Source organism: Ammospiza caudacuta, chromosome 12 (assembly GCF_027887145.1).
Source record: "Ammospiza caudacuta isolate bAmmCau1 chromosome 12, bAmmCau1.pri, whole genome shotgun sequence".
Taxonomy (NCBI): domain Eukaryota; kingdom Metazoa; phylum Chordata; class Aves; order Passeriformes; family Passerellidae; genus Ammospiza; species Ammospiza caudacuta.
Window position 1 is genome coordinate 1,782,772 of NC_080604.1, and position 25,684 is coordinate 1,808,455.

Genomic DNA, 25,684 nt, shown 5'->3' on the forward strand with positions numbered 1-25,684 from the left:
TCAGTTGGTGGAACCTCGAGTGTTAACTAACCAGGTAGCCTTTGCCAAATGCTGCTCCCAGTTTTTTAAAGACCCCCCCCCCCACCCAATGCTTTTAAGGTGGTTTTTAACAATCCATTGTACCTTTCCACTTTCCCTGCAGCTGGTGCATGATAGGGGATATGGTATACCCACTCGATGCCATGTTCCCTAGCCCAAGTATTAATGACATTGTTTTTAAAATGAGTTCCATTATCCAACTCAATTCTCTCGGGAGTACCGTGCCTCCAAAGGACCTGCTTTTCAAGGCCCACGATAGTGTTACGGGCTGTAGCATGAGACACAGGGTAGGTTTCCAACCATCCCGTGGTGGCTTCTACCATGGTTAGTACATAGCGCTTGCCTTGGCGGGTTTGAGGCAGTGTGATGTAATCAATCTGCCAGGCCTCCCCGTATCTGTACTTAGATCACTGCCCCCCATACCAGAGGGGCTTCACCCGCTTGGCCTGCTTAATGGCAGCGCACGTCTCACAGTCACGAATAACCTGAGAGATACTGTCCATGGTTAGATCCGCCCCTCGGTCTCGTGCCCACTTATAGATGGCATCTCTGCCCTGCTGGCCTGAGGCATCATGGGCCCATCGTGCTAAGAATAACTCTACCTTATGCTCCCAGTCGAGATCTATCTTCAACTCCCCTATCTTTGCAGTCTTATGTACTTGCTGGTTGTTTTGCTGCTCTTCATTAGCTCTACTTCTGGGGACACGGGCATCTACATGGCGAACCTTCACAGGTAACTTCTCTAACCAAGTAGCGATATCTTTCCACTCTTCCGCAGCCCAAATTGGTTTTCCTCTGCGCTGCCAGTTGGCCTCTTTCCATCTATTCAGCCATCCCCATAGAGCGTTGGCTACCATCCAAGAATCGGCATACAAATAGAGCTTTGGCCACTTCTCTCTCTCTGCAATACCTAGGGCCAGTTGAACAGCTTTGATTTCAGCAAATTGACTGGATTCACCCTCTCCTTCAGTAGCCTCTGCAACCCGTCGAGTGGGACTCCATACAACACCCACGATATTGGGATAAAGGCTGTCACCCCACGACAGAAGTGTAGCAGAAAGATACCTGTGCGCAGACGATCTCTATATGCAGCAAACTCAGTGGAAGACCATAGAGCAAGGGATCCAACACCTGAGAGAAATGGCAGTGGCAGAGATTATCTTCTCAGATGATGTAACAACTAGGGACCCAGACTTAGTACCATGCACGTCTGCGATGTGGCGAAAACTTGTACGACTTGGGCCACATGAATATGCTTCTGCCTTAGCCATCATGAAGAGGGATGAGAGGGGTGAGACTGTGCTTGAAATGGCAAGGAAGCTCCAAGCATATGCAGATGCTGTGCATGGCCCGACACATGCCAGAATCGCAGCGGTAGAAACACGTCTGCAGAACTTAGAGGATAAGATAGAGGAGAATCATAAGAAGCTTAGAGAGGAGATTAAAGAAGACTTTCTCCAAATTTCAGCAGTACAGATCCGAGGTTCTGGTATCCAAGGCAGACGTTTCCCAGATGGTGAGAGAAGGTACACCCCACGAGTTGAGCTGTGGTTTTACCTGCGTGATTGTGAGCAAAACATGAGAAGGTGGGATAGGAAACGTACCGCTGTTATGGCACGATGGGTGCGTGAACTGAAGGAAGCCACCAGAAGGAAAGCAGCTCCAGTTGCCTGTAGCCGAACGGCCAGGTATGATGATGATGACATGTCTGATCCCCTCGAAGGAACATCCAAAACATACGCCCAGGGAAAGAAGGATAACCAGGCTTAGAGGGGCCCTGCCTCTAGCCAGGTAGAGGCCAGAGAAAATCGTGTTTTCTGGTCTGTGTGGATTTGTTGGCCTGGCACACGGGAACTACAGGATTACAAAGCTTTGGTTGATACTGGTGCGTCATGCACATTAATCCCATCAAGACATGTGGGGACAGAGTCTGTTTCTATTGCTGGTGTGCCAGGGGGATCCCAGGATTTCACTTTGGTGGAAGCTGATGTGAGCCTAACGGGAAATGAGTGGAAGAAGCATCCTATTGTGACTTGCCCAGAGGCCCCGTGTATTTTGGGCATAGACTACCTTCTAATGGGTACTTCAAAGACCCAGAGGGACTCAGATGGGCATTTGGAATAGCTGCTGTAGAGACAGAGGGCATCCAGCAATTGAACACCTTGCCTGGGTTGTCTGAGAATCCATCTGCAGTAGGATGCCTGACGGGAGAAGAGCAACGAGTGCCAATTGCCACTTCCATAGTGCATCGACAACAGTATAGGACCACTCGAGATGCTGTGATCCCCATCCACAAAATGATCCCTGAGCTGGAGAGCCAAGGGGTGGTCAGCAAGACCCAGTCACCCTTCAACAGCCCCATTTGGCCTGTGCGAAAATCTGAAGGAGAATGGAGATTGACTGTGGACTACCGTGCATTGAATGAAGTGACTCCACCACTGAGTGCTGCCGTGCCAGACATATTAGAGCTCCAGTATGAGCTGGAGTCCCAGGCAGCAAGGTGGTACGCCACTGTAGACATTGCCAGTGCATTTTTCTCCATTCCTCTGGCAGCAGAATGCAGGCCTCAGTTTGCCTTCACATGGAGGGGAGTGCAGTACACCTGGAAGCGACTGCCCCAGGGGTGTAAGCACAGCCCCACCATCTGCCATGGACTTATCCAGGCTGCACTGGAAAAGGGTGAGGCTCCAGAACACCTGCAATATATTGATGACATCACTGTGTGGGGGAACACAGCTGCGGAAGTGTTTGAGAAAGGGGAGAAAATCATCCAGATCCTCCTGGGAGCTGGTTTCGCCATTAAAAAGAGCAAAGTAAAGGGACCAGCTCATGAGATTCAATTCCTGGGAGTGAAGTGGCAAGATGGACGGCGTCAGATTCCTACAGATGTCGTCAACAAGATCACAGCAATGTCTCCACCCACCAATAAGAAAGAGACACAAGCTTTCCTGGGTGCAATAGCGTTTTGGAGGATGCATATTCCTGAGTACAGTCAGATCGCGAGTCACCCGCAAGAAGAACAATTTCCAGTGGGGCCCTGAGCAGCAACAAGCCTTTGCACAGATCAAGCAGGAGATTGCTCATGCAGTAGCCCTTGGCCCAGTCAGGACAGGACCAGAGGTAAAGAACATGCTCTACTCTGCAGCCGGGAACCATGGCTTGTCCTGGAGCCTTTGGAAGAAGGTGTCTGTGGAGACTCGGGGTCGACCACTGGGATTTTGGAGTCGAAGCTACAGAGAGTCTGAAGCCAACTACACTCCAACAGAGAAGGAAATCTTGGCTGCCTATGAAGGAGTCCAGGCTGCCTTGGAGGTAATATACACTGAAGCACAACTCCTCCTGGCACCCTGACTACCAGTGCTGGGGTGGGTGCTCAAAGGCAAGTTTCCTTCCACTCACCATGTCGCCAGTGCTACATGGAGCAAGTGGATTGCTCTCATCACTCAGTGCGCCCGTATAGGTAAACTGAATCGCCCTGGGATTTTGGAGGTAATTACAAATTGCCCCGAAGGTGAGAATTTTGGTGTCACAGATGAAGAGGAACAAGAACCAGTGACACGTGCTGAAGAGGCTTCTCCCTATAACCAAGTGTCCCCAGAGGAAACACGCTAAGCTCTTTTCACTGACGGTTCCTGTTGCATCGTAGGGATGAACCGGAAGTGGAAAGCAGTCGTATGGAGCCCCACACAACAGGTTGCACAAGCTACCAAAGGAGAAGGTGGATCAAGCCATCTCGCTGAACTCAAAGATGTTCAGCTGGCCCTAGACATTGCTGAGAGAGAGAAGTGGCCAAAGCTCTACCTCTACACTGATTCATGGATGGTAGCCAATGCTCTGTGGGGATGGCTGGAGAGGTGGAAAAAGGCTAACTGATGAAACCCCAAAACAGATAGCCTTCAAGAAATAATGAGTTAAATCATAGAATGTGAGGCATTTGAAGAAAGCATAGCATTAGGAAACACATAAAGCAATAAATCAGCTAAAGCATGAAACACAATGACAGAAAAGAGAGATAGGAGTAGGGAACTGATGGGCTAAGCATGTTCAGAGCCAACAATGTCAAACTGACCCTAAGAACTTTGCCAAGCCATAGAGACCAAGCCAAGTACACCGGGAATTGACCAAATTAGGAAAGAAGTTCAAAAGTTTAAAGAGGAAGACCCATCAGGAGACCCCAGCCCATGATGAAGGCAACCGGAACGACCACCAAGATGATCCTCAAGAGAGGTGTCCCTGCCCACGCTCCGCCTACAACGCGCCCCCTATGAATATTCATGATTATGCATATGATCTGATGTAATCCTATATTCAAAACTGTATAAAAGCCTGCTTTTGTTACGGGAGACTCAGAAATCCATTTTGTGATTTCTCCGACGCGTCGCAATAAAATACCTCCTGCTTATCTGACTTAGGCTGAGTCTCTTAAGCAGTTATTCTTTGCCTTTTGGGGCAAAATTCGGCATCATGTTCTGGCGACCCAGATGGGCCCAGACAGGAGATCCGGGCCTTGAGAGGTCCTCCCGGGCCGAGTCCGGGGTCGGGATTCTCTGGGCGCCCCTGACGAATTTTTTGTCAGAAGAGACTTCCCCCCCGGACCGGCGCTTTCGGTGGACGAAGGGTTCCCTGCATCTCCTGCTCCAATTAAGAGGTATTTGAATTGTTTATTGGTTTTGGGATAAAGCGCTTTGTTGGGAAACGGGGGTCAGACGTGACCGCCCGAAGGGAAAGCTGGGGGACGCCCCAGTAAAGAATCCCAGCTGGGTTAGAGGCATGGTAATAGAAACGCAGGTTAAAGTCCTGCTACTGGGTTAGAGTCCTGGTAATAGAAACGCAGGTTAAAGTCCTGCTACTGGGTGAGAGTCCCGGTAATAGAAACGCAGGTTAAAGTCCTGCTGCTAGAAGGAGTATTTGTTTATCTTGGTATCTTTAGTTTGTTTTTATTGTGTGGGAAACTTTTTAACATTGTGTTTAATGTTATAATACTGTGAATTAAGGGTCAAGAACTAAGATTGCTTTCTGAGAATGGGAGAGAGGTCTGTTAGTTGGTGGTTTTCATGTGTCTGTCTGGTCTATTAGTTGGTGGTCTTCATGTGTCTGTTCTACTAGCCCTGGAAAGGGATAAGAAGGGTCCAAAGCCTAAGGAACGTTGCTGTGATGCATGTAGTAGAAATGAGAAAAAGCAGAAAGCAGATGCCAGAATTTTGGTGGCAGCAGTTCAAGAAATGCAGGCAGCTTTGAATACAGAAAAATTTGCAGGGAAAGACAAACAGTGGAATTCAGGATCTATTTTTAGGAACACAAGACCTGTGCGTTTTTTTCCGCGGCAAGAAAAAAAACACTTTAAAAATTCTTGCCCCACTTTGAAGGGTGCGGGACCTACCTGTTTTTATTGTCATAAGAAGGGGCACCTGCAAAAAAATTGCAGAAAGAAACAGCAAGATGAGAAAACTTCTCAAGAAAATCAGAGAGGGCAAGAGTTTTCTTTAACGAAGAGGACCGAATTGCACCTAGAAGAGCCCTTGATAATAAAGCTAAGAGTAGGTCCTCAGAGTGAAGAATTTGTACTTTTTAGTAAATACAGGAGTTTCTCGGTCAACAGTGACAAAATTACCCCAGGGATGTGAGATAAGTTGTGAGCGAGTTTCAGTAATCGGAATCACAGGAGAAGCTTTCCCTGTTCCTGTAATAAAAGGAGCGAAAATTGAAACAAATGACAAATTTGGAGTAAATGATTTATTGTTGATACCAGAGGCCGAGGAGAATATGTTAGGCAGAGATCTAATACTAGCCCTAAATTTACAGATAAAACCCTGTGAAGGAAAACTTGAAATTCATTCTTTACCTGAAGAAGATAATCTAGAAATTAATGACATGAGTTGGCATTCAGGTGAAGTGGGAAAAAGTTTAGGGTGAAGGAGTCTAGTCCCCTTAGTCCCTCCTGGTCAGCGCAAGCCTGTGAATTTTAAAAAGGCAAAAAGGGACTATTTATACAGACTCCAAAGTAGGTTTTTAGTGTAGTACATACTTTTAGAGAAATTTGGAAGGAGACTTATAAACACTCAAAGGAAGGGGTTAATATATGGGGGTTTGATAATTAAAAAAAAAAAAAAAAAAAAAAAAAGCGATAGTTCATATAAAAAAAAAAAACACCAGAGGGAGAGGGATATTAGAGTCAGAGAAATAATTTGGCTGGTAAAGAAGCAAAAAGAGCGACCTTAAGAAAGGGAGATACTGAAATCATGACTTTATAAAAAAAAAAAAAAAATAGAAATTCAGCAGGAGACTCTTTCCTTTCCGCTAGTAAAATTGGCAGCTATAAGGAAATTAGGAGCAACATTTAAGGAAGAAAAGTGAGTTTTTCCTGATGATAGAATTATGATGCCAAAACCAGTGGCACATTTGATTTTAGATAACTTGTATAGACGGACATACTGGGAAACAAGAGCCTTTTGTGACCACTTTTTAAAATGTCTTTGAGTGTATGAGGATATTTGAAATTAAAAAGCAAATTACCCAGGGGTGTCTCACCTGTTAAAAGGTAAATAAAAAGGTGTTTAAAAGCCCTCCCCCTGGAGGATGCAAAACAGCCTAACGGCTATTTCAAAAGGTCCAAGTTGATTTTGTAGACTTGCTTAAAGTAGGTTGGTGGAAATATTTGTTAATTATAGTAGATCAATTAACTTAGTGGGTTAAAGCACAGTTCAAACAGTACTTTTGATTAATACGGGAGCAACTTTTTCGGTTTTAAATCAGGAATTGGTACCTAAAAGTGATGAATTTGTACAATTTGTGAGAGCAACAGGCCAACCAGAAAAGACTTACTTTTTAAAACCCATTAAATACAATATTGGGAAACAAATGGGAATTCATCAGTTCTTATATTTACCAAATTCACCAAAGCCCTTATTGGGAAGAGACCTATTGGAGAACTTGGGAGCCATAATAAAATTCAACAAAGACAAATTAGAATTTCAAGTAAATGAGGAACGACTGATTACAGCTAGTTCTAAGCCTAACAATCAGCTGTGTAGAACCTTAACCTGAGAATCACAATTTCGAGCAAATCCTGAGCAAGACTCACCCGTTAGTCTGGGCTACTGCTCGAGCGGGAGATAAAACAGCTGTTGATTTAGCAGTAACCTGGAACTCGCTCTTTGAAGCTTTAAAGGAATGGAGAATAGAGAGAGAAACTGAGTAAGATGCGGACGAAGAGTCGGGGCTGATACCAGACCGGGGGGGGGGGGGGGGGGGGGGGGGGGGGGCTGAGGTAGAAGGGGGCTCTGATGGGGAACTTGGTGAAGAAAGTTCAGATGCCAAGGGAGTTACCTGGCATGCTACCAGAGCTTCTGGGAAAGCTGCCAAAACTTCCAGGAAAGCTGCCGAAGCTTCTGGGAAAGCTGCCAAGGCCTTGGAGAAAGCTCCTTATCAGCCTCTTCTTCTTACTTCTCGCTCCTTTAGCTAACAGGCCCGCTGCTAGCCCCTTCCACAATTCCCCCTGAAATCAAAACAAGCAGCACCGATTGGGGCAAGACCAGTGGTAAGAAAACAATACCCTCTGAGGATAGAAGAAAGGAAGGGGATTGAGCCCATAATCAAAAGGTTTTTGGAACTGAGGTCATTGATAGAATGCGAATCGGATTTTAATACACCGATCCTGCCAGTAAAGAAACCTAATGGAGCATATAGACTAGTTCAGGATCTGAGAGCAGTAAACGAAATAACCAAGACATTACATCCGATAGTCGCTAATCCATACACGCTTTTAACTAGACTGAAGGACAACTTGGCCTGGTTCACCGTATTAGATTTGAAAGACGCATTCTTCTGCCTTCCCTTAGCTCCCGAGAGTCAAAAGATTTTTGCCTTAGAACAGTGAGAAAGGCCGCTGGGAGATGGCACTCTTCTGCAGTGTATGTAGACGACCTCCTAATAGCAACAGTGACAGAAGAAGAATGCATTGAATGGACTATTTCCTTGTTAAATTTCCTGGGTTTAAGTGGATATCGAGTCTCTCAACAGAAAGCACAGCTGGTGCAAAAGAAGTGGTGTACCTGGGATACGAAGTCTCCAGAGGACAGCGATCCCTGGGAGCAGCTAGGAAAGAGGCCATCTGCCAGATGTCTAAACCAGAGACGGTGAGAGATCTGCGCGCCTTTCTGGGGATGACAGGTTGGTGTCGGCTATGGATCTACCAGTATGGAATACTCGCTAAACCACTGTATGATTTGTTGAAGGAAACTAAGGACGTTCTAGTTTGGACTCCCGAGGCAGAAGGGGCCTTCAGGAAGTTGAAGCTGGAGCTAATGAGAGCACCGGCCTTAGGTCTCCCAGATGTATCAAAACCATTCTGGCTGTTCTCCCATGAACGACAAGGGATGGCCCTAGGAGTCTTAGCACAGCAGTTGGGACCACACAAGAGGGCTGTGGCCTACTTCTCCAAGCGATTGGATGAAGTAAGTAAAGGATGGCCAGGCTGTCTGAGGACAGTGGCCGCAGTGATAATTAACATAGAGGAGGCCAGGAAGCTCACGTTGGGCCAAAAGGTGACTGTGTTAGTATCTCACACTGTGTCGGCTGTGCTGGAACAGAAAGGCAACCATTGGTTGTCGCCTTCCAGATTCCTAAAATACCAGGCCATCCTGGCTGAATCAGATGATGTAACCATTCAGGTAACTAACATTGTGAACCCAGCTTCATTTCTAGAAGGGAGAGCCCCAGCAGAACCCATCGAACACGACTGCCTGGAAACAATTGAAGCCGTCTACTCCAGTCGCCCAGATCTCAAAGAAGAGCTGCTCGAAGATGCGGACAACTGGTTCTCGGATGGCAGCAGCTTCGTGAAGCGAGGAGTAAGAATGGCTGGCTATGCAGTCACTACTACAGAAAGGGTAATTGAGTCGAACCCCTTGCCTGCAGGGACTTCAGCCCAAAAGGCAGAACTGATAGCTCTGACTCGAGCCCTGGAATTGGCGGAAAACATGCAAATTAATATATGGACAGACTCTAAATATGCTTTTTCCGTTGTACACGCTCATGGGGCCATCTGGAAAGAAAGAGGACTGCTGACTACACAAGGAAAAACAGTCAAACATGCAGAGGAGGTTCTGCGATTGCTAGAGGCGGTGCAACTCCCAGCACAAGTGGCCATAATGCATTGTAAGGGACATCTGAAAGGTGACACTGTTCCAGAAATAGGGAACAGGAAGGCAGATACAGAAGCTAAATTGGCTGCCACAAGAACTAGGGAAGTGGAAATAGTGGCCCTAATAAATAGTTGGGGTCAATTGGAAACAAGACAGTTAGTAGTACCAGGAAATGTGATGTGGCAGTTTGTAAAAGCAGAACATGAGAAGGCCCACTGGGATCTAGATTCGCTTTACCAATATTTGCAAACCAAGATAGCAGGACCAAAATTATTTACTACTGTAAAACACGTTACGTCCCAGTGCGAGTGGTGTCTGAAAAACAACCCGAATACGAGAACCAAGGTACACCAAGGGGCCATAAATCGAGGTAAATTCCCAGGTGAAGTATGGCAAATTGATTTTTCTGAACTCCCAAGAAAAAGGGGGGTTTCGGTATTTGTTGGTATTAACTGATACATTTTCTGGGTGGCCTGAAGCATTCCCTTGTAGGACAAATAAGGAAAGAGAGGTAACTAAAGTACTGTTGAATGAAATTATTCCACGGTTTGGGGTACCGAAGAGCATTTCTTCGGATAGGGGTACACATTTCTGTGCAAAAGTAGTGAGAGCAATAAGTAAAGCATTACAAATCAAATAGCAATTACACACGCCTTACCGTCCACAGGCCAGTGAGCAAGTAGAAAAGATGAATCATCTTATCAAACAGCAAATTGCCAAAATTTTGCTCTGCTGAGGTTGAGAGTCAAACCGAGATCAAGAGAAAGGTTAAGCCCATTTGAAATTTTGTATGGTAGACCTTATGCTATGCAAGTTGTAAATGGGGACGCCATAGACCAAATCGGTAATCAATACATTTACGATTATGTAATTACGGTGGAGAAACAGTTTGATAAAAATGCTACTGTGATGATAGAGCACCAACCCAAACAACCTGATTGCAAATTGCATCAGTTTAATCCCGGTGATTGGGTATGTTAAGAATCTTTTAAGAGAACCCCTACAAGAGAAGTGGGAGGAAGCTTTCCAAGTGCTGCTGACTACCTTCACTGCGGTTCAGATCAAAGAGCAAACCACGTAGATCCACTCCACGAGTCAAGAAAGCTCCAGAGAACAAACAAGAGGAGCAGACATTATAATTCTGACTCCACCTCAAACCTTTACAACTCTGATCATTGAGTTCTCGAGGGACTCTCTAGATACCTGCTAAATAGATAAAGCCTTACGTATCTGAGATGTTGGGTAGTGGAATAGAATAACAGCAAGAGATGAAGGACGACGACTGCTGAGAAAGCTTTTCTTTAATGTACAGCAAGACCTCCAGCGTCTCGCGCAATATAGTGAACCAGCTGCCAGAGCCCTAACAAACCCACCACAAGATTAGATAAACAGGGTTCTTACCACGCAATTTGATGAATCCAAACCACTGAATAGTACAACCTGTTGTGCTTGTAGTAATTTGTTTTGCTGTGCTTGAGTTGCTCTAAAGTGTGCTAGGTGTGGGTATACTTACTGGTATGATCAGGCACTTGTGTGGCAAATTTGGTGTTAGAGGTGTCATGGCCAATGAGCAAGAGAACATAGCTAGATTAGAGCGTTAAGTAAATTTACAAGTTTGCCAGGAAGAGAGGGACTTAATTTGTATGAGAGTGCAGAACAGATAATTACTGCTTTTGTGAGGTGGCGTTTGATTCACGAACTAAAAGGACTAGAAATAAAGAGAAATTCTCACATTGTGGCTGCCCGGTGTAGACAACAAGTCCCACTGACCCAAACATCTGTGGTAGGGCCCTTTGAGGGAGATCCTGACCAAGCATTGGGTCAGTGCATCGAGAACCTTCAGAGACTGAAGGTAGGAAAGTGGGGAACAGCAAAACTCAAAAGAAAGAAGGAAAAAAAAAAGTGAAAGCTACACGAGATGCATTTCATTGCTGCAGTTGTATTATAGCTAGTGAGCTAAACAAATGAGATGTTAGGCCAAAGATGGGCCAAATAAAACGACAGAAGTTTTAGGCTTATTAATTACAGGTGTGCAAAGTGTTAATCATGCCGAATAGAGCAGCTATAGACTTTCGCTTTAGCGCCAGGCCATGATTGTGAAGAGTTTGAAAAATGTGTTGCATGAGAATGTGTTGCATGAGTCTCTCTGATCATTCTGTTTTGATTCACAGCAAGATGGGCTATGGTACGAGCATGTCAACGCCCTATAAGATTAAAATTTGACGAAAGAATTCGTAAGTTATAAGAAAAAGGGGGGAATGAAACCCCAAAACAGATAGCCTTCAAGAAATAATGAGTTAAATCATAGAATGTGAGGCATTTGAAGAAAGCATAGCATTAGGAAACACATAAAGCAATAAATCAGCTAAAGCATGAAACACAATGACAGAAAAGAGAGATAGGAGTAGGGAACTGATGGGCTAAGCATGTTCAGAGCCAACAATGTCAAACTGACCCTAAGAACTTTGCCAAGCCATAGAGACCAAGCCAAGTACACCGGGAATTGACCAAATTAGGAAAGAAGTTCAAAAGTTTAAAGAGGAAGACCCATCAGGAGACCCCAGCCCATGATGAAGGCAACCGGAACGACCACCGAGATGATCCTCAAGAGAGGTGTCCCTGCCCATGCTCCGCCTACAACGCGCCCCCTATGAATATTCACGATTATGCATATGATCTGATGTAATCCTATATTCAAAACTGTATAAAAGCCTGCTTTTGTTACGGGAGACTCAGAAATCCATTTTGTGATTTCTCCGACGCGTCGCAATAAAATACCTCCTGCTTATCTGACTTAGGCTGAGTCTCTTAAGCAGTTATTCTTCGCCTTTTGGGGCAAAATTCGGCATCACTGGCAACGTAGAGGGAAACCAATTTGGGCTGCTGATGAGTGGAAAGACATTGCTACCAGGGTAGGGAGGCTACCTGTGAAAGTCTGCCATGTAGATGCCCACGTACCCAAGAGTAGGGCCAATGAGGAGCACCAAAACAATGAGCAGGCTGCAAAGATAGGGGTGTCCAAAATAGACCTAGATTGGTAGCATAAGGGAGAGTTATTCCTAGCTAGATGGGCCCATGATGCCTCAGGCCACCAGGGCAGAGATGCCACCTATAGGTGGGCACAAGACCGAGGGGTGGATCGAACCATGGACAGTATTTCTCAGGGTATCCATGACTGTGAGACGCGTGCTGCCATCAAGCAGGCCAAGCGAGTGAAGCCCCTGTGGTACGGTGGGCGGTGGTCCAAGTACAAGTATGGGGAGGCCTGGCAGATTGACTCCATCGCACTGCCCCAGACACGCCAGGGAAAACGCTACGTGCTGACCATGGTGGAAGCCACCACTGGATGGTTGGAAACCTACCCCGGGTCTCATGCTACAGCCCGGAACACCATCGTGGGCCTTGAAAAGCAAGTCCTGTGGAGACATGGTACCCCTGAGAGGACTGAGCCAGACAATGGGACTCATTTCAAGAACAGCCTTATCAACACCTGGGCTAGGGAACATGGCATTGAGTGGGTGTACCATATCCCCTACCATGCACCAGCTGCAGGCAAAGTGGAGAGGTACAATGGACTACTAAAAACCCAGTTGAAAGCTTTGGGTGGGGGATCTTTCAAACACTGGGAGCAACACTTAGCAAAGGCCGCCTGGTTAGTTAACACCCGAGGTTCCACCAACTGAGCAGGTCCTGCCCAGTCTAGTGGTACATATCAGAGGTTTGTTAGGGAAGACTGTGTGGATCAATTCTGCCTCGAGTACAGACAAACACATTCATGGGGTTGTCTTTGCTCAGGGACCAGGTTGCACGTGGTGGATAATGCAAAGAGATGGAACAACACGATGTGTACCTCAAGGAGATCTGATTGTGGGGTAAGAATGATGTGCAATATCGCTGTTCATTGAATGTTACTGCCATCGTCTGTACATTAAACCATACAGACATGAGATAGAAGCAAATGTGTAAGTGTTGAAGGTCTGGGCAAGTGGAAGATGGAGAAGGAAATGTGTAAGTGTTGAAGGTCTGAGCAAGTGATAGATGGAGCTTTAAGTGACTAAAGTGAAAAGGGGGAATCCTGCAGCTCTGTAATATAGGGCCTGGATTCAGTGGTCCAGTGTGGGGATGTGATGAAGGCATGATGGGTATTGCTTGTACATTTTGGGGGAACAGATGGAAATTTTGTATGAATAATGCATGATGTGTTGTAGTATGTTGATGATTTGGGGATAAGGGGTGGAATGTCCTGGGGTGACGTTATGATGCTTGTATCCCCATTCATCTGTTCGGTGCCTTTAAGACTGGCTCTGAAGAGTGGAAGTTTTGTTTGGGTTTCTCTTATCACGCACACAGAGAGGGGCAGTTCTTAGGGCTGTTTTCACTTCTTGCTTTCAGCTTGTTGCTTTGCTTGCTCTCTTTTCTGCTCTCGCTTCTGCTCTGCTTTGGCCTCTGCTTATTAGCTAGCTCTAGCTCAACAGTCCAAATGCCTTCCTGGACTGTTTCTCCTCTCCTTTTCTTCGACCATCTCAAACCTGCTCCGGACTGGGACCTGGGAACACCGAGGATTTGCACCGTTTTGGCCTGCAGCAGCTGCCCCAGTGCCGGAGGGACTGAGAACAGAGCAACCACCCCCGAAAGAGACTTTCTGATTTTGTCATCTTTCCCAGAGCGGTGTCATGGGGTATTGTTCATTTTGTGTGCTGGGGGGTGCTGTGCCTGAAATAAACAGGTTCTTTCCACCTCTGTCTGAGGAATTTTTTCCCAAACCGGTTGGGGGGGAGGGGCCGTGTGGGATTTGCTTTCTGGAGGGGCCCTCCTTTGCAGATTCTTTAACAAATTTGCCCTAAACCAGGACAGGGGGGTTAGTGACTAGACAGTTGGAACCCGGGCTAACTCTCAGAACTCCGGCACCACCGCAGGAGTAGGGAACTGCCTCAGGATAGGGATTTCCCAGAGGCAGAACCTTTAGAGCCACTTGCTCTACTGTGCCAGACACCAGCCACGACAGGGAGCAGGCAGAGGAGAAAGGAGGAGGCCCTCTGAGGTTCCACAAGGAAGAGTTTATTCCAGGTGAAAGAAATAGGATAAAAAGCCCCTAGATTTATTGTGCAAGGGGGTTTATACAGATACAAGTCAGGGGGTGCATACAAACAGCTGACCAATAGGGAATCCTCAGGGGAGCAGTGAGGGGATTACTCAAGTGTCTGGGGCCCATTGCGGTAGGAGGGTGGAGAGGATGGCTCACATGGGCCCACGGGGGCTCCGGAATAGGGGAATTCCAGAGGGCTGTTCCAGTCAGAGATTGGCCCGAAGGCACCTTCGGGAAGCAAGGGGTTGGGGTGCCGTGGCAGGCAGGGAAAGAGGTGGAACAAGGGGCGGGGAATGGCATGAGGGACAGCTTTGAGGGAGGGTAAAACCCACGGGTAAACCATGAACCACTTAAACAGGAATCAATAAAATAAATTCAAACTGCAACAATCAAGAGCATTTTCAGAGACACAGCCTGACCGACCAGCAATGGAAGCTGGAAAAACAAAAAGTTTTGCTGAGCAATGGCCCTTTGATGAAGCAAAACATTTACAATCAGGGCAGCCCATTGGTACAGATGGGGGCACAGTCTAGGGGTACAGCTGAGGCCATGAGGTCACAGCAGGCTCAGGGGTCACAGAGGTGCCAGAGCCCCGTGGTTGCACAGCAGCACAAGGAGCGAGCAGTCAGTGCTTGAGCACAACTGTTGCGGCAGCAGCAGCGGCGCTGGCAGCAGTGGTGCTGACATTGGGACAGCGGTGTCAGGACAGCGGTGGCAGCAAGCGCTGCGGGACTGGCAGAGGGCAAGGCAGCATGGCCCTTGCTCTGCGCCTCTTCCTCCTGCTCCTCCTGGCCGTGGCCCTGCCTGCCAGGGCTGCCCAGGCTGCTCCGCTGCAAGCGCGGCCAGCAGGTGAGCCGGCAGCCTGGCTCTCCTTTCCCGGGACAGCGCTCCCTGCTCCCCGGGAAGCGCTGGGGATGGTTTTCCCCAGGCCTTCAGGGAGGGTTTCCTCTGGGGGAGGGAGAGAGCCCCCAGGGCCCTGGGGCTGGCCCTGTTTCCTCTCCAGGCATGTGTCACAGGGCCGGCAAAGAGGGTGCAGAGTGACCAGGAGCCTGCCCAGAGCTCCCCAGGCCCCTGTGCAGCTTTGGCCTTGTCCACTGACATCTGGCCCCCACGGACTTTCCTGACCCCCTTGCAGTGCCCAGTTCCCGGAGGGAGAAGGGGATGCCAGTGCATCATGGAAATGGGTCTGGTCTTTGCTCCCTTCTAGATTTGGATCGCAGCTTTGATTATTTGGAATTGTTGTTGAATGATATTTCGAATGTCTTGAAGAATGCTGTAGGTAAGTTCTGAATTTCCCTTTCTAGTGACATATTAATCAGAATCCAAGTGGCAAGAGCTCGTTCCTCTGCCATTTCCGTTAGAGGTTAAGTCAGGGCAGAAGGGTTCTGAAAACCTTGCCCTGCTCCTTTCTGGAGCCCTGAGGGATCCCACACGATGACTGTCAGTGGGAGGAAGGAGCATGTAGCCGTCCATCCTCCTCCCATGTGCAATGCCACTGTGTTCTTTCGTGCGGGCTGTGCAGTCACAGAGAAAAGCAGAGAGGGAAGGGGCTGGGCCCAGGGCTGTGCCCCGGGGCTGAGCCTTTCCTGCAGCCTGAGGATCTCCTGCAGTGCCACGGGAGCTGTTCTGTCCTGCCTTTCTTTGCAGCTGAACCTGTTGGTGAAGGTGGTGTGGCTTCCCAACCCACGTTCAGGATTGAGCCTCTGGGAGATGGTGAGGGTAGGTCAAGGCCTTTCCCCTGGGAGAGCTGCCAGCTCAGAGCCCAAAGCTCGGCCAGGGGGGCATCGCTGCAGGTGCCAGGACAGAGCCATGCGCATGTGTGCCCTCGCGCTGTGCGATCCCCTCACTGCTCCTGCGGCTCAGTGGTGCCTGTGCAGCTGAGTAGAGGCGGCAGAAGCTTCTGTGGCCTTTGTGTTACAGATGAGTCTGCAGGGAGGACTCTTCCTGATCCTTCCCTCATTCCTACACAGGAGCCTGCCTCCCATCGCAGGGGTGAGTAGTGTGTCCCTGCTGACCCCACAGGCTGAGCCCTGCTTCTGTGGGATCCATTAATGGGAGGAGGAAACATGTTTTTCTAAGGTCCTCTAAAAGGAAAGAAGAAAGCTGCAGAACAGAAGAAAGCCCATGAGTCATATGAACACATGAGGCGAAGGACAAAGGAAATGCAGCAGGCAGGACAAGGTGGGTGCATTTCCCTCAGCCTTGTCCTGGGGCTCAGCAGCCGGGGGCTCTGGCTGCACATCTGGACACGCCGTGCCTGGCACAGCAGGAAGGGATCCATGGCAGCCTCGCTGCCCCGCTGCTGCTTCCACGCCCTGCAGGGCTGTTTGCCAGCCTGGCCAGGCTGCAGCTTCTCCCCAGCCTCTGCAGGATTGATTGTGGCATCAGCTGACAGGCAGACCAAACTGCACAATGCACCGCAGATCCCCTGCAATTTCCCATCTCCAGGCAAATCAGAAGGGGCAGCTGTTTGGAGTACAGAGGGCCCTGGCCTAAACAAAAATTTTATAGGGATTTCCTAACCATTTTTCACCATGTCTTTGACAAGCATTGCCTCTTGAAGATTCCCCATCCTCAAAGGGGAACAGCACTACCTAATCCAGCTGTACCTCATCCTTTCTCCAGAAGCAGATGGAGAGGCTGTGCAGAAGGAAGGCCGTGCATTTCCCAGTGGAAGCAGTGGCTCTCTGACAGCCTCTGCTGCAGGAAGGGAGACGATGCAAGGCACAGCCACAGGAGGTAATTGCTGTGCCTCTGGGCCTGAGCCCTGCTGAGGCTTGAGCTGCCCTCTCTGCTGCTTGGCACTGCGGGCACAGCCCAGAGGAATTGTCCCGAGCAGGCTCAGGGCACTCGGGTACTGAGCTGTCCTGCTGGGCTCCCTCCGTGGGAGACACGTCCCCAAACCTGGGAGCGGCTGCACGGGGTGCCCATGGTGGGGAAAGGGCAGAGGGGGAGAGCAAGGCTCCACTGGGTCCTGACAGGGCCTGGCCATGTGCCCTTGGGATGGGGAAGGGGTCCCAAGGCAAAGAGAGATGGAGAGATAGAAGAAGGTGGGAAAGGCAGGAGAAAGGGCAGGAGAGTCAGAGGGACAGGGGGATAGCTGTGGCACTGCCTGCTACAGCTTTCCCCAGGACTTTAGCAAGAGTTGCAGCTGTGGGAGTGAGAGCCCACAGGGCCCTGGGCTGCTTCAGCTGCCCCACCAAGAGTGTCCCACAGGGCATGGAAAGAGGGTGCAGAGTGACCAGGAGCCTGCCCAGAGCTGCCCAGGCCCCTGTGCAGCTTTGGCCTTGTCCATTGACATCTGGCTCCCACAGCCTTACCCAGCCCCCTTGCAGTGCCCATTTCCCAGAGGCAGACGGGCATCCCAGCATGCCCTGAAAAACGTTCTCATCTCTGCTCTGTTCTACATGAGCTTGCTAGGAAGATCTCTCCATTAGATTGGCTGAAGACGGTTTTGAAGCCTTTGGAGCCTCGTGCAGGTTTGTTCTCATTGTCCCACCACAGAATAATTGTTGACAACCTGGCAGGAACCTGGTTACAGAAGCTTCTGTGGCTGTTGTGTTACAGATGCGTCTGCAGGGAGGACTTTTCCTGTTCCTTTGCTGGTTCCTTCACCGAAGCCAGGCTCTCATCACAGGGGTGAGTAGTGTGTCCCTGCTGTCCCCACAGGTTGAGCCCTTCTTCTGTGGGATCCATTCATAGGAAATGGAACCACTTTCTGTTAAGGTCCTCTGAAAGGGAAGAACAAAGCCACAGGGCACAAGAAAGCCCATGAGCCAAATACCATCCTTAAACAAATCGTGACGGAGCTGCACAAAGGGAATGGCGAGGGCATTTCCCTCAGCCTTGTCCTGGGGCTCAGCAGCCGGGGGCTTTGGCTGCACATCTGGACACGCCTTGCCCGGCACAGAGGGAAGGGATCCATGGCAGCCTGGCTGCCCCGCTGCTGCTTCCACGCCCTGCAGGGCTGTTTGCCAGCCTGGCCTGGCTGCAGCTCCTCCCCAGCCTCTGCAGGAAGGCATTGGGCATCAGCTGACAGGCAGCCCAAACTGCACCATGGATCCCCTGCATTTTCCCGGTGTCTGAGCACATCCTGAGGTGTGGCTGCTTTGCAGAGCGAGGGCCATAGGAAGCCCCAAAGGCTTGTGGGGATCAGGATTTTCCTGATTCTTATCCATGTTGTGGACAAGTATTGCCTCCTGAAGAGGCCACCTGGATGTGCCATGTTTGCATCTGATCCCACCAAGCCTTTTCCTTTCTCAAGGGATGGACACAGAGGCTCTGTGGAAGGCAGCATTTCCTGCAGGAAGGGAGACGATGCAAGGCACAGCCACAGGAGGTAATTGCTGTGCCTCTGGGCCTGAGCCCTGCTGAGGCTTGAGCTGCCCTCTCTGCTGCTTGGCACTGCGGGCACAGCCCAGAGGAATTGTCCCGAGCAGGCTCAGGGCACTCGGGTACTGAGCTGTCCTGCTGGGCTCCCTCCGTGGGAGACACGTCCCGAAACCTGGGAGCGGCTGCATGGGGTGCCCATGGTGGGGAAAGGGCAGAGCGGGAGAGCAAGGCTCCACTGGGTCCTGACAGAGCCTGGCTATGTGCCCTTGGGCTGGGGAAGCTGTTCCTTGGGCAGGTTGGCAAACAGGAGGGCGGGACAGAGGTTGGGGGCAATAGCTGTGGCACTGCAGATTTCCCCGAGCATTTAGTGAGGGTTTCCTGTGTGGCAGCCAGAGAGCCCCAGGGCCTTGGGCTGCTCCAGCTGCCCCTCCAGGGATGTTGCACAGGGACTGCAAAGTGTCTGGAGAGTGATCAGGAGCCACAGGCTCCCACAGCCTTACCCCACAGCCTTGCATTGCCCAATTCCCCAAGTCAGAAAGGGATCCCAGCACATCATGGAAATGGTTCTGAAGCATCTCTACTCCCTTCTAGATTGGGATCATGACTTGGGTTATTTGGAAATGCTGGTAAATGGTGGTTTGAAGATGTTGTCAGATGCTGGAGACAAGTTCTCAATGTACCTTTCCTGACAGAATAATCAATGTCTATGTGGCAACAGCTCACTCATATGGCATTTCCTTTAAGTTCCTCTAAAGGTTGTTCAGTTCTGGAAACTTTGCCCTGCTCCCTTCTGGATCCCTGAGGGATCCCACAGGATGACTGTCAGTCGGAGGAAGGAGCATGTAGCTGTCCATCCTTCTTCCGTGTGCAATATCAATGTGTCCTTCTGTGTGCTCTGTGCAGCCACGGAGAAGAGCAGAGAGGGTTGGGGCCGGGCCCAGGGCTGTGCCCCGGGGCTGAGCCTTTCCTGCAGCCTGAGGATCTCCTACAGTGTCACGGGAGCTGTTCTGTCCTGCCTTTCTTTGCAGCTGAACCTGTTGGTGAAGGTGGTGCGGCTTCCCAAGCCACGTCCACGACTGAGCCTCTGGGAGATGGTGAGGGTAGGTCAAGGCCTTTCCCCTGGGAGAGCTGCCAGCTCAGAGCCCAAAGCTCGGCCAGGGGGGCATCGCTGCAGGTGCCAGGACAGAGCCATGCACGTGTGTGCCCTCGCCCTGCGCAATCCCCTCACACCTTTTGCTCAGGCCTGGCAGCTGTTTGGAGGAAGGTGGGCCCTGGCCCAGCCCCAAAAGGCCAGATGGATTTTGAATCTTATCCCCATTTTTGATAAGCCTGATGTCCTAAAGATGCCACCAAAAGAAGTCAGAAATTGTTCCATCTGATCCAGCTGAACTTTTTCCTTTTTCAAGTGATGGAACAAAAGGCAGGACAGAAGGGAATGTTTCCCCAAGCAAGCAGAGGCCGACTGGCAGCCCCTGCTGCAGGAATGGAGGAGATTCCAGACATGGGCACAGGCACAGGAGGTAATTGCTCTGCCACTGTCAGACATTTAGCAGGGCTGTGTGGCGGCACCTCTTTCCACCAGGTCCTGCCCTTGCATGGCCCAGTACCAGCCAAAGCCGGAGGCACCTCTGGAGCTCATTCACAGCCCCAGGGAAAGGGGACCCATGCACCAATGTCCCTCCTGCTGCAGCTGCTCCGGAGCTGGCCCTGAGTGCCCAGAGGCCCAAGGCACAGGAGCAGCCCCGAGCGGGAGCCCTGCCGCGAGCCCAGGGCCAAAGCCAGCCTTGGCTCCCGACTGGGCAGGGGCTGCACTGGGTCCTGACAGGGCCTGACTCTGTGCCCTGGGGCTGGGGGAGCTGTCACGGGGCAGGGAGGGCCAGGGCTGGCAGTGGCTGCTCAGGGATGGCTTTGGCCCGTGTCCCTCCAAGCAGCCACTGCCCAAGCAGCTGCGCTGTCCCCGGGCTCTCCTCCCGGCCTGCTGGGCTTTGTTGGGTGGCACAGCCTGTGCCAAAGGGCGGCAAGGTGCCTGCAGGCCCCAGCTCTGGGGGAAACGGAGAACGTCCTGCCCGCATCCCCCGTGCTGCCAACTCAGCAGTGCAGCACAGCACGGGCTGACGCTCCCCATTGCTCTCACAGGTGCAGCTGGAACCACAGCACATGTTCCTGATTCCCAGAAGGGCCATGGAAGGGGTTGCTGGATAGGATTAATTGCAGGCCTGCTTTTTTTGGAGCTTGTTTTCATCTTATGCTGTGTCCAAATTTGGACATGCTGGAAGAGAAAAGGGTGAGTGTTTTGTTCACCTTTCCCTCAAACACCTTCTTTTAAAAGTCTAATGTTGTAGACAGGAAACATTCCCAGAGAAGCTGCTGTGGTGTTGTTGCCAGTCTGTGATTGTCCAGAGAAGCTAGAGAGCCTTGCCTGCTCTGGGCCCTGCTGTGCAGGAGGCTCCCTGTGTGCCCCTGGCAGCTGGGGCCTCAGCCACCTCCTCTCTCCACAGGGATGCCTCTGCAGCTTCACAGGACAGGCCAAATAACTCAGCCAGGGAGAAATGGACCTGTCATCTCGCATCTCCGTGCCCGTGTTTGTTGTCCCTTCCACGGCTGCATTACCAGCTCATTGCTAGGGACAGCTTGTTGGTATCACCACCCAGAGCAGGAGCCTCTGTCCCCAAAGGTGCTGCCCCTGGTGTCCAGCCAGGCCAGGAGGTGCTGCGCTCCTAGCAGGGAAGGGCCTGAGCCTGGCAACATCTTTGGGGTTCAGCTCAGGTGTGTCTGTGCTACCACCAGCACTGCGGAGCTGCTTGTCTGGGCACAGCCAGGGCTGGGCAGGCAGCAGCTGAGCACGGGGCTCCTGAGACAAAGCAACCTCATTTTGTCTTTGTTTTACATTTATACACAGCAGAAGATTTTAGAAATATTTAGAAACATTTTTTGTAGAAAAATATCCCTAAATATTTCTTCCCTTTTCCTATTGTAGTTTTGGATTTTTCAAAGTAGTTATAGAATTCTGAAAAATTTGGAACACTTTTACGCTTGCCGAATAAAAAATAAAACTGCATTTAATTGGTGATCATTACTCTTAGATGAACTAAGTCATCACAAGACACCCAGTGTACTGGTGTGGCTCTTTTCCCACTGGAGAATTTTACCTAGTGACAACAACAGACTTAAAGCCCTTTCCCTGATAATTTCCGGGATTTCTTACAAGCTCATCTCTCAGTCTTCAGAGGCAAACTTTGAGCACAGTGGGAATCTCCTGCTGTGCAGGAGGGTCTCTGTGAGCCAGCTGACACCGGGGCCTCTTTTGCGGAGATAAACACAACTCCACGACTTTGTGAAAGTTGTAAAGTTGGTATGTTTATTACTGTGCTGGATGCATGTGGAGATTCCTCTCTTTAAAAGACATGCGTACCTTTGGGAACTCCAGATCCTTTTTTATCACTCTCTCAAATAGATATGCATCCAATTTTACGATAGGTTCCTACATATTCATTTTTACAAATTTGGTTGGACATTTACCGCTAGTTAATCTTTATCAGAAAGAATTCCCAGGTCAGGTTGGCCTGTTCTCATAGCAGTTCCTCTGTCTCTGTGTCCCCCGCCACCCCCTTATCTCTGTCCTTGACTGAAGCAGTTTCTCTGAGCCTAGGCTTTTTACCAGTCAGACTAAACAGCTATGTTCTCCAACTACAGACTTAACTCAAAGATGTACATTTCACCTAAATCAAAATGGATTTCTACTCTGAAAAATTTCTACTCGGTCTCTTTTCCCCCTTTCCTAGAAAATAAGTAAATTCTTTTATCTAATGCAAATCCCTATGACAATAATTGTCTCCTAATGCTTTACCATGTACTTTTGCTAAGGAGGTTAACACAGCTGTTTGCTGTAGTATTCTCCAATATCACATTAGCAATATAATGGATAACCCTAAAATTAGCTTATTCCAGCTAATATTAACAAAACTACAATGGGATGACACATTTTATTAAGGATTCCATTGTCAGTTGGTGACCACCCAAAGATCACATCCCACCAGTGATGATCTGCAGTTTGCTTTACTCTTTGCAGAATTCTGGTTATTTCTTTGGTATCATGAGAGACAGTAATTAGGGCTTTCTCTGTTTTCTGGAATTTCCTTCGAGATCTGCAGTAGGTCTTGGTGCTTAATTAATTGTTTTATCAATGTAAGGTCCATCCCAACAGGAGTTGGTGATAGTCTGGTTCCATTGTGTAATTGGTTTTAATCAACTGGTGGGATGTCACGGGGGCCATGTACAAAAAATCACACCCGATAATCTTAACAACATTGCAATACAAAAATTAAAATTATTTCTTCTAGACAAAATTGTTGTTATCAATTTTTACAGCAGCACAAGCAGTTCTCAGGCACACATAACTTTTACTAGTAAACATGAGCACAGTTTTCTGATCAGTGACTGCATGAATCTCAAAGTGGCAAATACTCTGTTCAGTGTCTAGACACACATTTGGGCATTAATTGTATTGCTTTCACAAATGAATCCCAGTTGTTCTCTAGTAATGCAGGATTCTAACTTGACTGTTGGCCACTTTTCATTCACCTTTCCAGCCCACACCCTATGTTCTGAAGGGTAGAGCACTCTTTTTTCATTATTTAATCCCAGTGCAATGATGGGGCGGATAACATAAACAGTGGCATTATGTTAGGTAAGGACAAAGGCAGTGGCCACATTAGAAGCAGGATCATAGGTGAAATTTACTATAGTCCACCAGGATTGAAACTTCTTTACAAAATCAATCACATTATCCCAGACAACTTCCCAAATTTCAGCTGGAAAATTACCTTCACCCCCTTCCCATATGATCAGAGCTGCTGTTGCCTGCATCTATAACTGTGCTTGTATACAACTGAAAGCTAAAGACACATTATTTCCAACTGTACCAAGTGCTTCTAATATTACCCTGTGGTCTTGGCTCCCAGCCTTTTCCCACTTTGGCAGTACTTTGGAAATCAGCCACTGCCTAGTTCCTAATGCCAATAGAGCTGACTGATAAGGCTGCTTCAATTTTGCTAGGTCACCTGCTGCAGTGGCCAGCTTATTCATCAGTATTTCTGAATCAATTCCATTTAAAACTCTCAATCCATTCCCTAACATCCAAGTTAGATAATTTCTTGTTCTGCTCCTGAGCTATATCTGTCTTTGTAACCACGTTGTGCAGCCCTCAAAGGATGTTCTTAGGAAAGAGGAGCAGGCTGGTTGGATTTTTGAGAAGTTAATTTGCACTAGCAACTCAACACGTTTGAGAGACCATTCTGGATTGAACAACAGTTGTTTTCACTTACATTCTTCCCTACGTAGAGGCCTATTTCTCACACTTCAGGGTCAGGTTTGGTTTGGGTCTGAACTATTTGATTACTAGTGTGGGTTGTATAAGGTCCTGCCATTGTAAAAAGTGTAGTACCTATTTAAATTTAAATGAGAGCTTTATAGCATCTCAAGCTTAAAGGCAGGTCACTTCTACAGGCTGTATCAAGGAGAAATTACACCAACAGTCTGGTTCACTTGGGCTATCACAAACTTCTTGGTGCCTGTATACGGGGAGGTTGAGACACTAATTTCCTCTGGTTTCTCATAAGCCGTCTCATTGACTACCTAGCACTCTATTTTGATTTCTTCTCTCTTGATCTCCTGAAGTGTCCACAGTTCTCGTTCTTGCCACTCTTGCTCCTCATATACCTGATCTTCATGGATTACTACAGTGGACAGGTTTAGCTCTTTTATCTCAGAAAGTTCTCCCATGGATCCCGTATACAGATTGAAAGCTTGGGACCAAGGCCATTCAGCATTGCTTGGGATAGAGGTACTCTCTAATTCTAAGACTCCAGTTATAATTATATACAAATCAATTCTGTAATTGAAATGACAAACTACCCCTGGCTGCAATATACTCATTTTGCCTGAGTAAGTTTTAATCTCAGTTCATTGTTTCTTGATGTCCCTCTCTAAGGGGCTCCTGGGGCTTTCTTCACTCGAGAGTGATGGATCCAGGCATTCTACTCCTTGGTCTGGATTGCAGAGAAGGTGGTGAGAAGCACTTGCAGTGATCTCTCTCACTGTGCATCCAAAGTCTTTTCTGCAAGAGGCTTAACATATACATAATCTCTAGACTGTATGTTATGTACTGGTCTGTCTAGCTCTTTGCTCCGAGTTCTAGCCACGTGTTTCTCAATTTCTCTGAGCTGTTTGCTTAAAGCCAGCATGCAGGTGGCCAGGGTTATCTCTCCAATGTGGGTGGACATTCTCTTTCGTATTCCATATGGTCTTCCATAAAGCATTTCAAAAGGACTCAGCATTTCTTTAGCTCGTGGTTTAGTTTGCATTCGCAATAGTGCCAGTGGAAGAGCTTGGGGCCAGGGTAGATTAACATCCTGCCCCAGTCTTACAATCTGCTGCTTAATCAAATGATTCATTTTCTCCACCTGGCTGCTTGATTGCGGGTGGTATGGAGTGTGAAGTTCTCAATCTATGAATCTATGCCCAGGTGGCTACTAATCGGTGGCACTATTTTGGAAATGAAATGTGATCCTCTATCCGAGGATATTGTGGATGGAGCTCTGAAGCATGGTATTATTTCTTGTAATAATACCCTGGTCACCTTTGACAGAGCTTTGACAGTTCTGGTGGGGAATGCTTCTGGCTACCCTTAAAATGTATCTGTCAATACTAATAAATACAGATACCCCCCTTTCTCTGGGAGTTCTGAAAAGTTAATTTGCCACAGCTGTCCTGGCCTATGGCCTCTCTTAATTTGACCGAGTTTTGGCCTGGGGGTATTTTTGGGGTTTGTCTGGAGGCAAGGATCTCACTGTTGGTTTACCTGAGTAATAGTGGCAGATTAATTCTTGGCAATGATTCTTTCAATCAGATATGCATTTTAGAAAGCCTGTGGAAACTACTACTTAAAAGTCAACACTTTATTTTGATGCACTCTGTATTACTGGCAGCCTTAGTCATTCTGGGAAAGGAGTCACACTTCATAAAAGCTTTTAAGTAGTTAGGCCCCAGTGTGTTTTCTGGTGCTCTTCTTTCACTAGTGATCACA

The 25,684-nt window shown here is 48.5% G+C and overlaps 2 protein-coding genes across 4 annotated transcripts in view; both read left to right on the top strand.

The window, feature by feature from the left end:
- The first annotated feature begins 4,484 nt into the window (after positions 1 to 4,484).
- Positions 4,485 to 25,684, top strand: part of LOC131563233 (uncharacterized) — a 210,459-nt gene continuing 189,259 nt past the window's right edge. The window contains exon 1 of the mRNA XM_058813176.1: positions 4,485 to 6,044. The gene's annotated coding sequence lies outside the window, so the exon portion shown is untranslated. The remainder of the gene's footprint in view (positions 6,045 to 25,684) is intronic.
- On the top strand, positions 4,493 to 11,770 carry LOC131563232 (uncharacterized). 3 transcript variants are annotated; one of them, XM_058813173.1, is made up of 2 exons: positions 4,493 to 4,687; positions 7,498 to 11,770. In XM_058813173.1, exon 2 carries the CDS (start codon positions 8,001 to 8,003, stop codon positions 9,636 to 9,638), a length of 1,638 nt encoding a protein of 545 aa, XP_058669156.1. In that variant the 5' UTR covers positions 4,493 to 4,687; positions 7,498 to 8,000; the 3' UTR covers positions 9,639 to 11,770. The 3 variants fall into 3 exon arrangements, with proteins under 3 accessions (XP_058669156.1, XP_058669157.1, XP_058669158.1); XM_058813174.1 differs by having other exon boundaries at positions 4,540 to 4,687; positions 7,878 to 11,770; XM_058813175.1 differs by having other exon boundaries at positions 4,650 to 4,687; positions 7,908 to 11,770.

What these genes read in the sequence shown, in the direction of transcription:
- LOC131563232 (XM_058813173.1), top strand. Translation starts at nt 8,001, where the DNA reads ATGGACTATTTCCTTGTTAAATTTCCTGGGTTTAAGTGGATATCGAGT.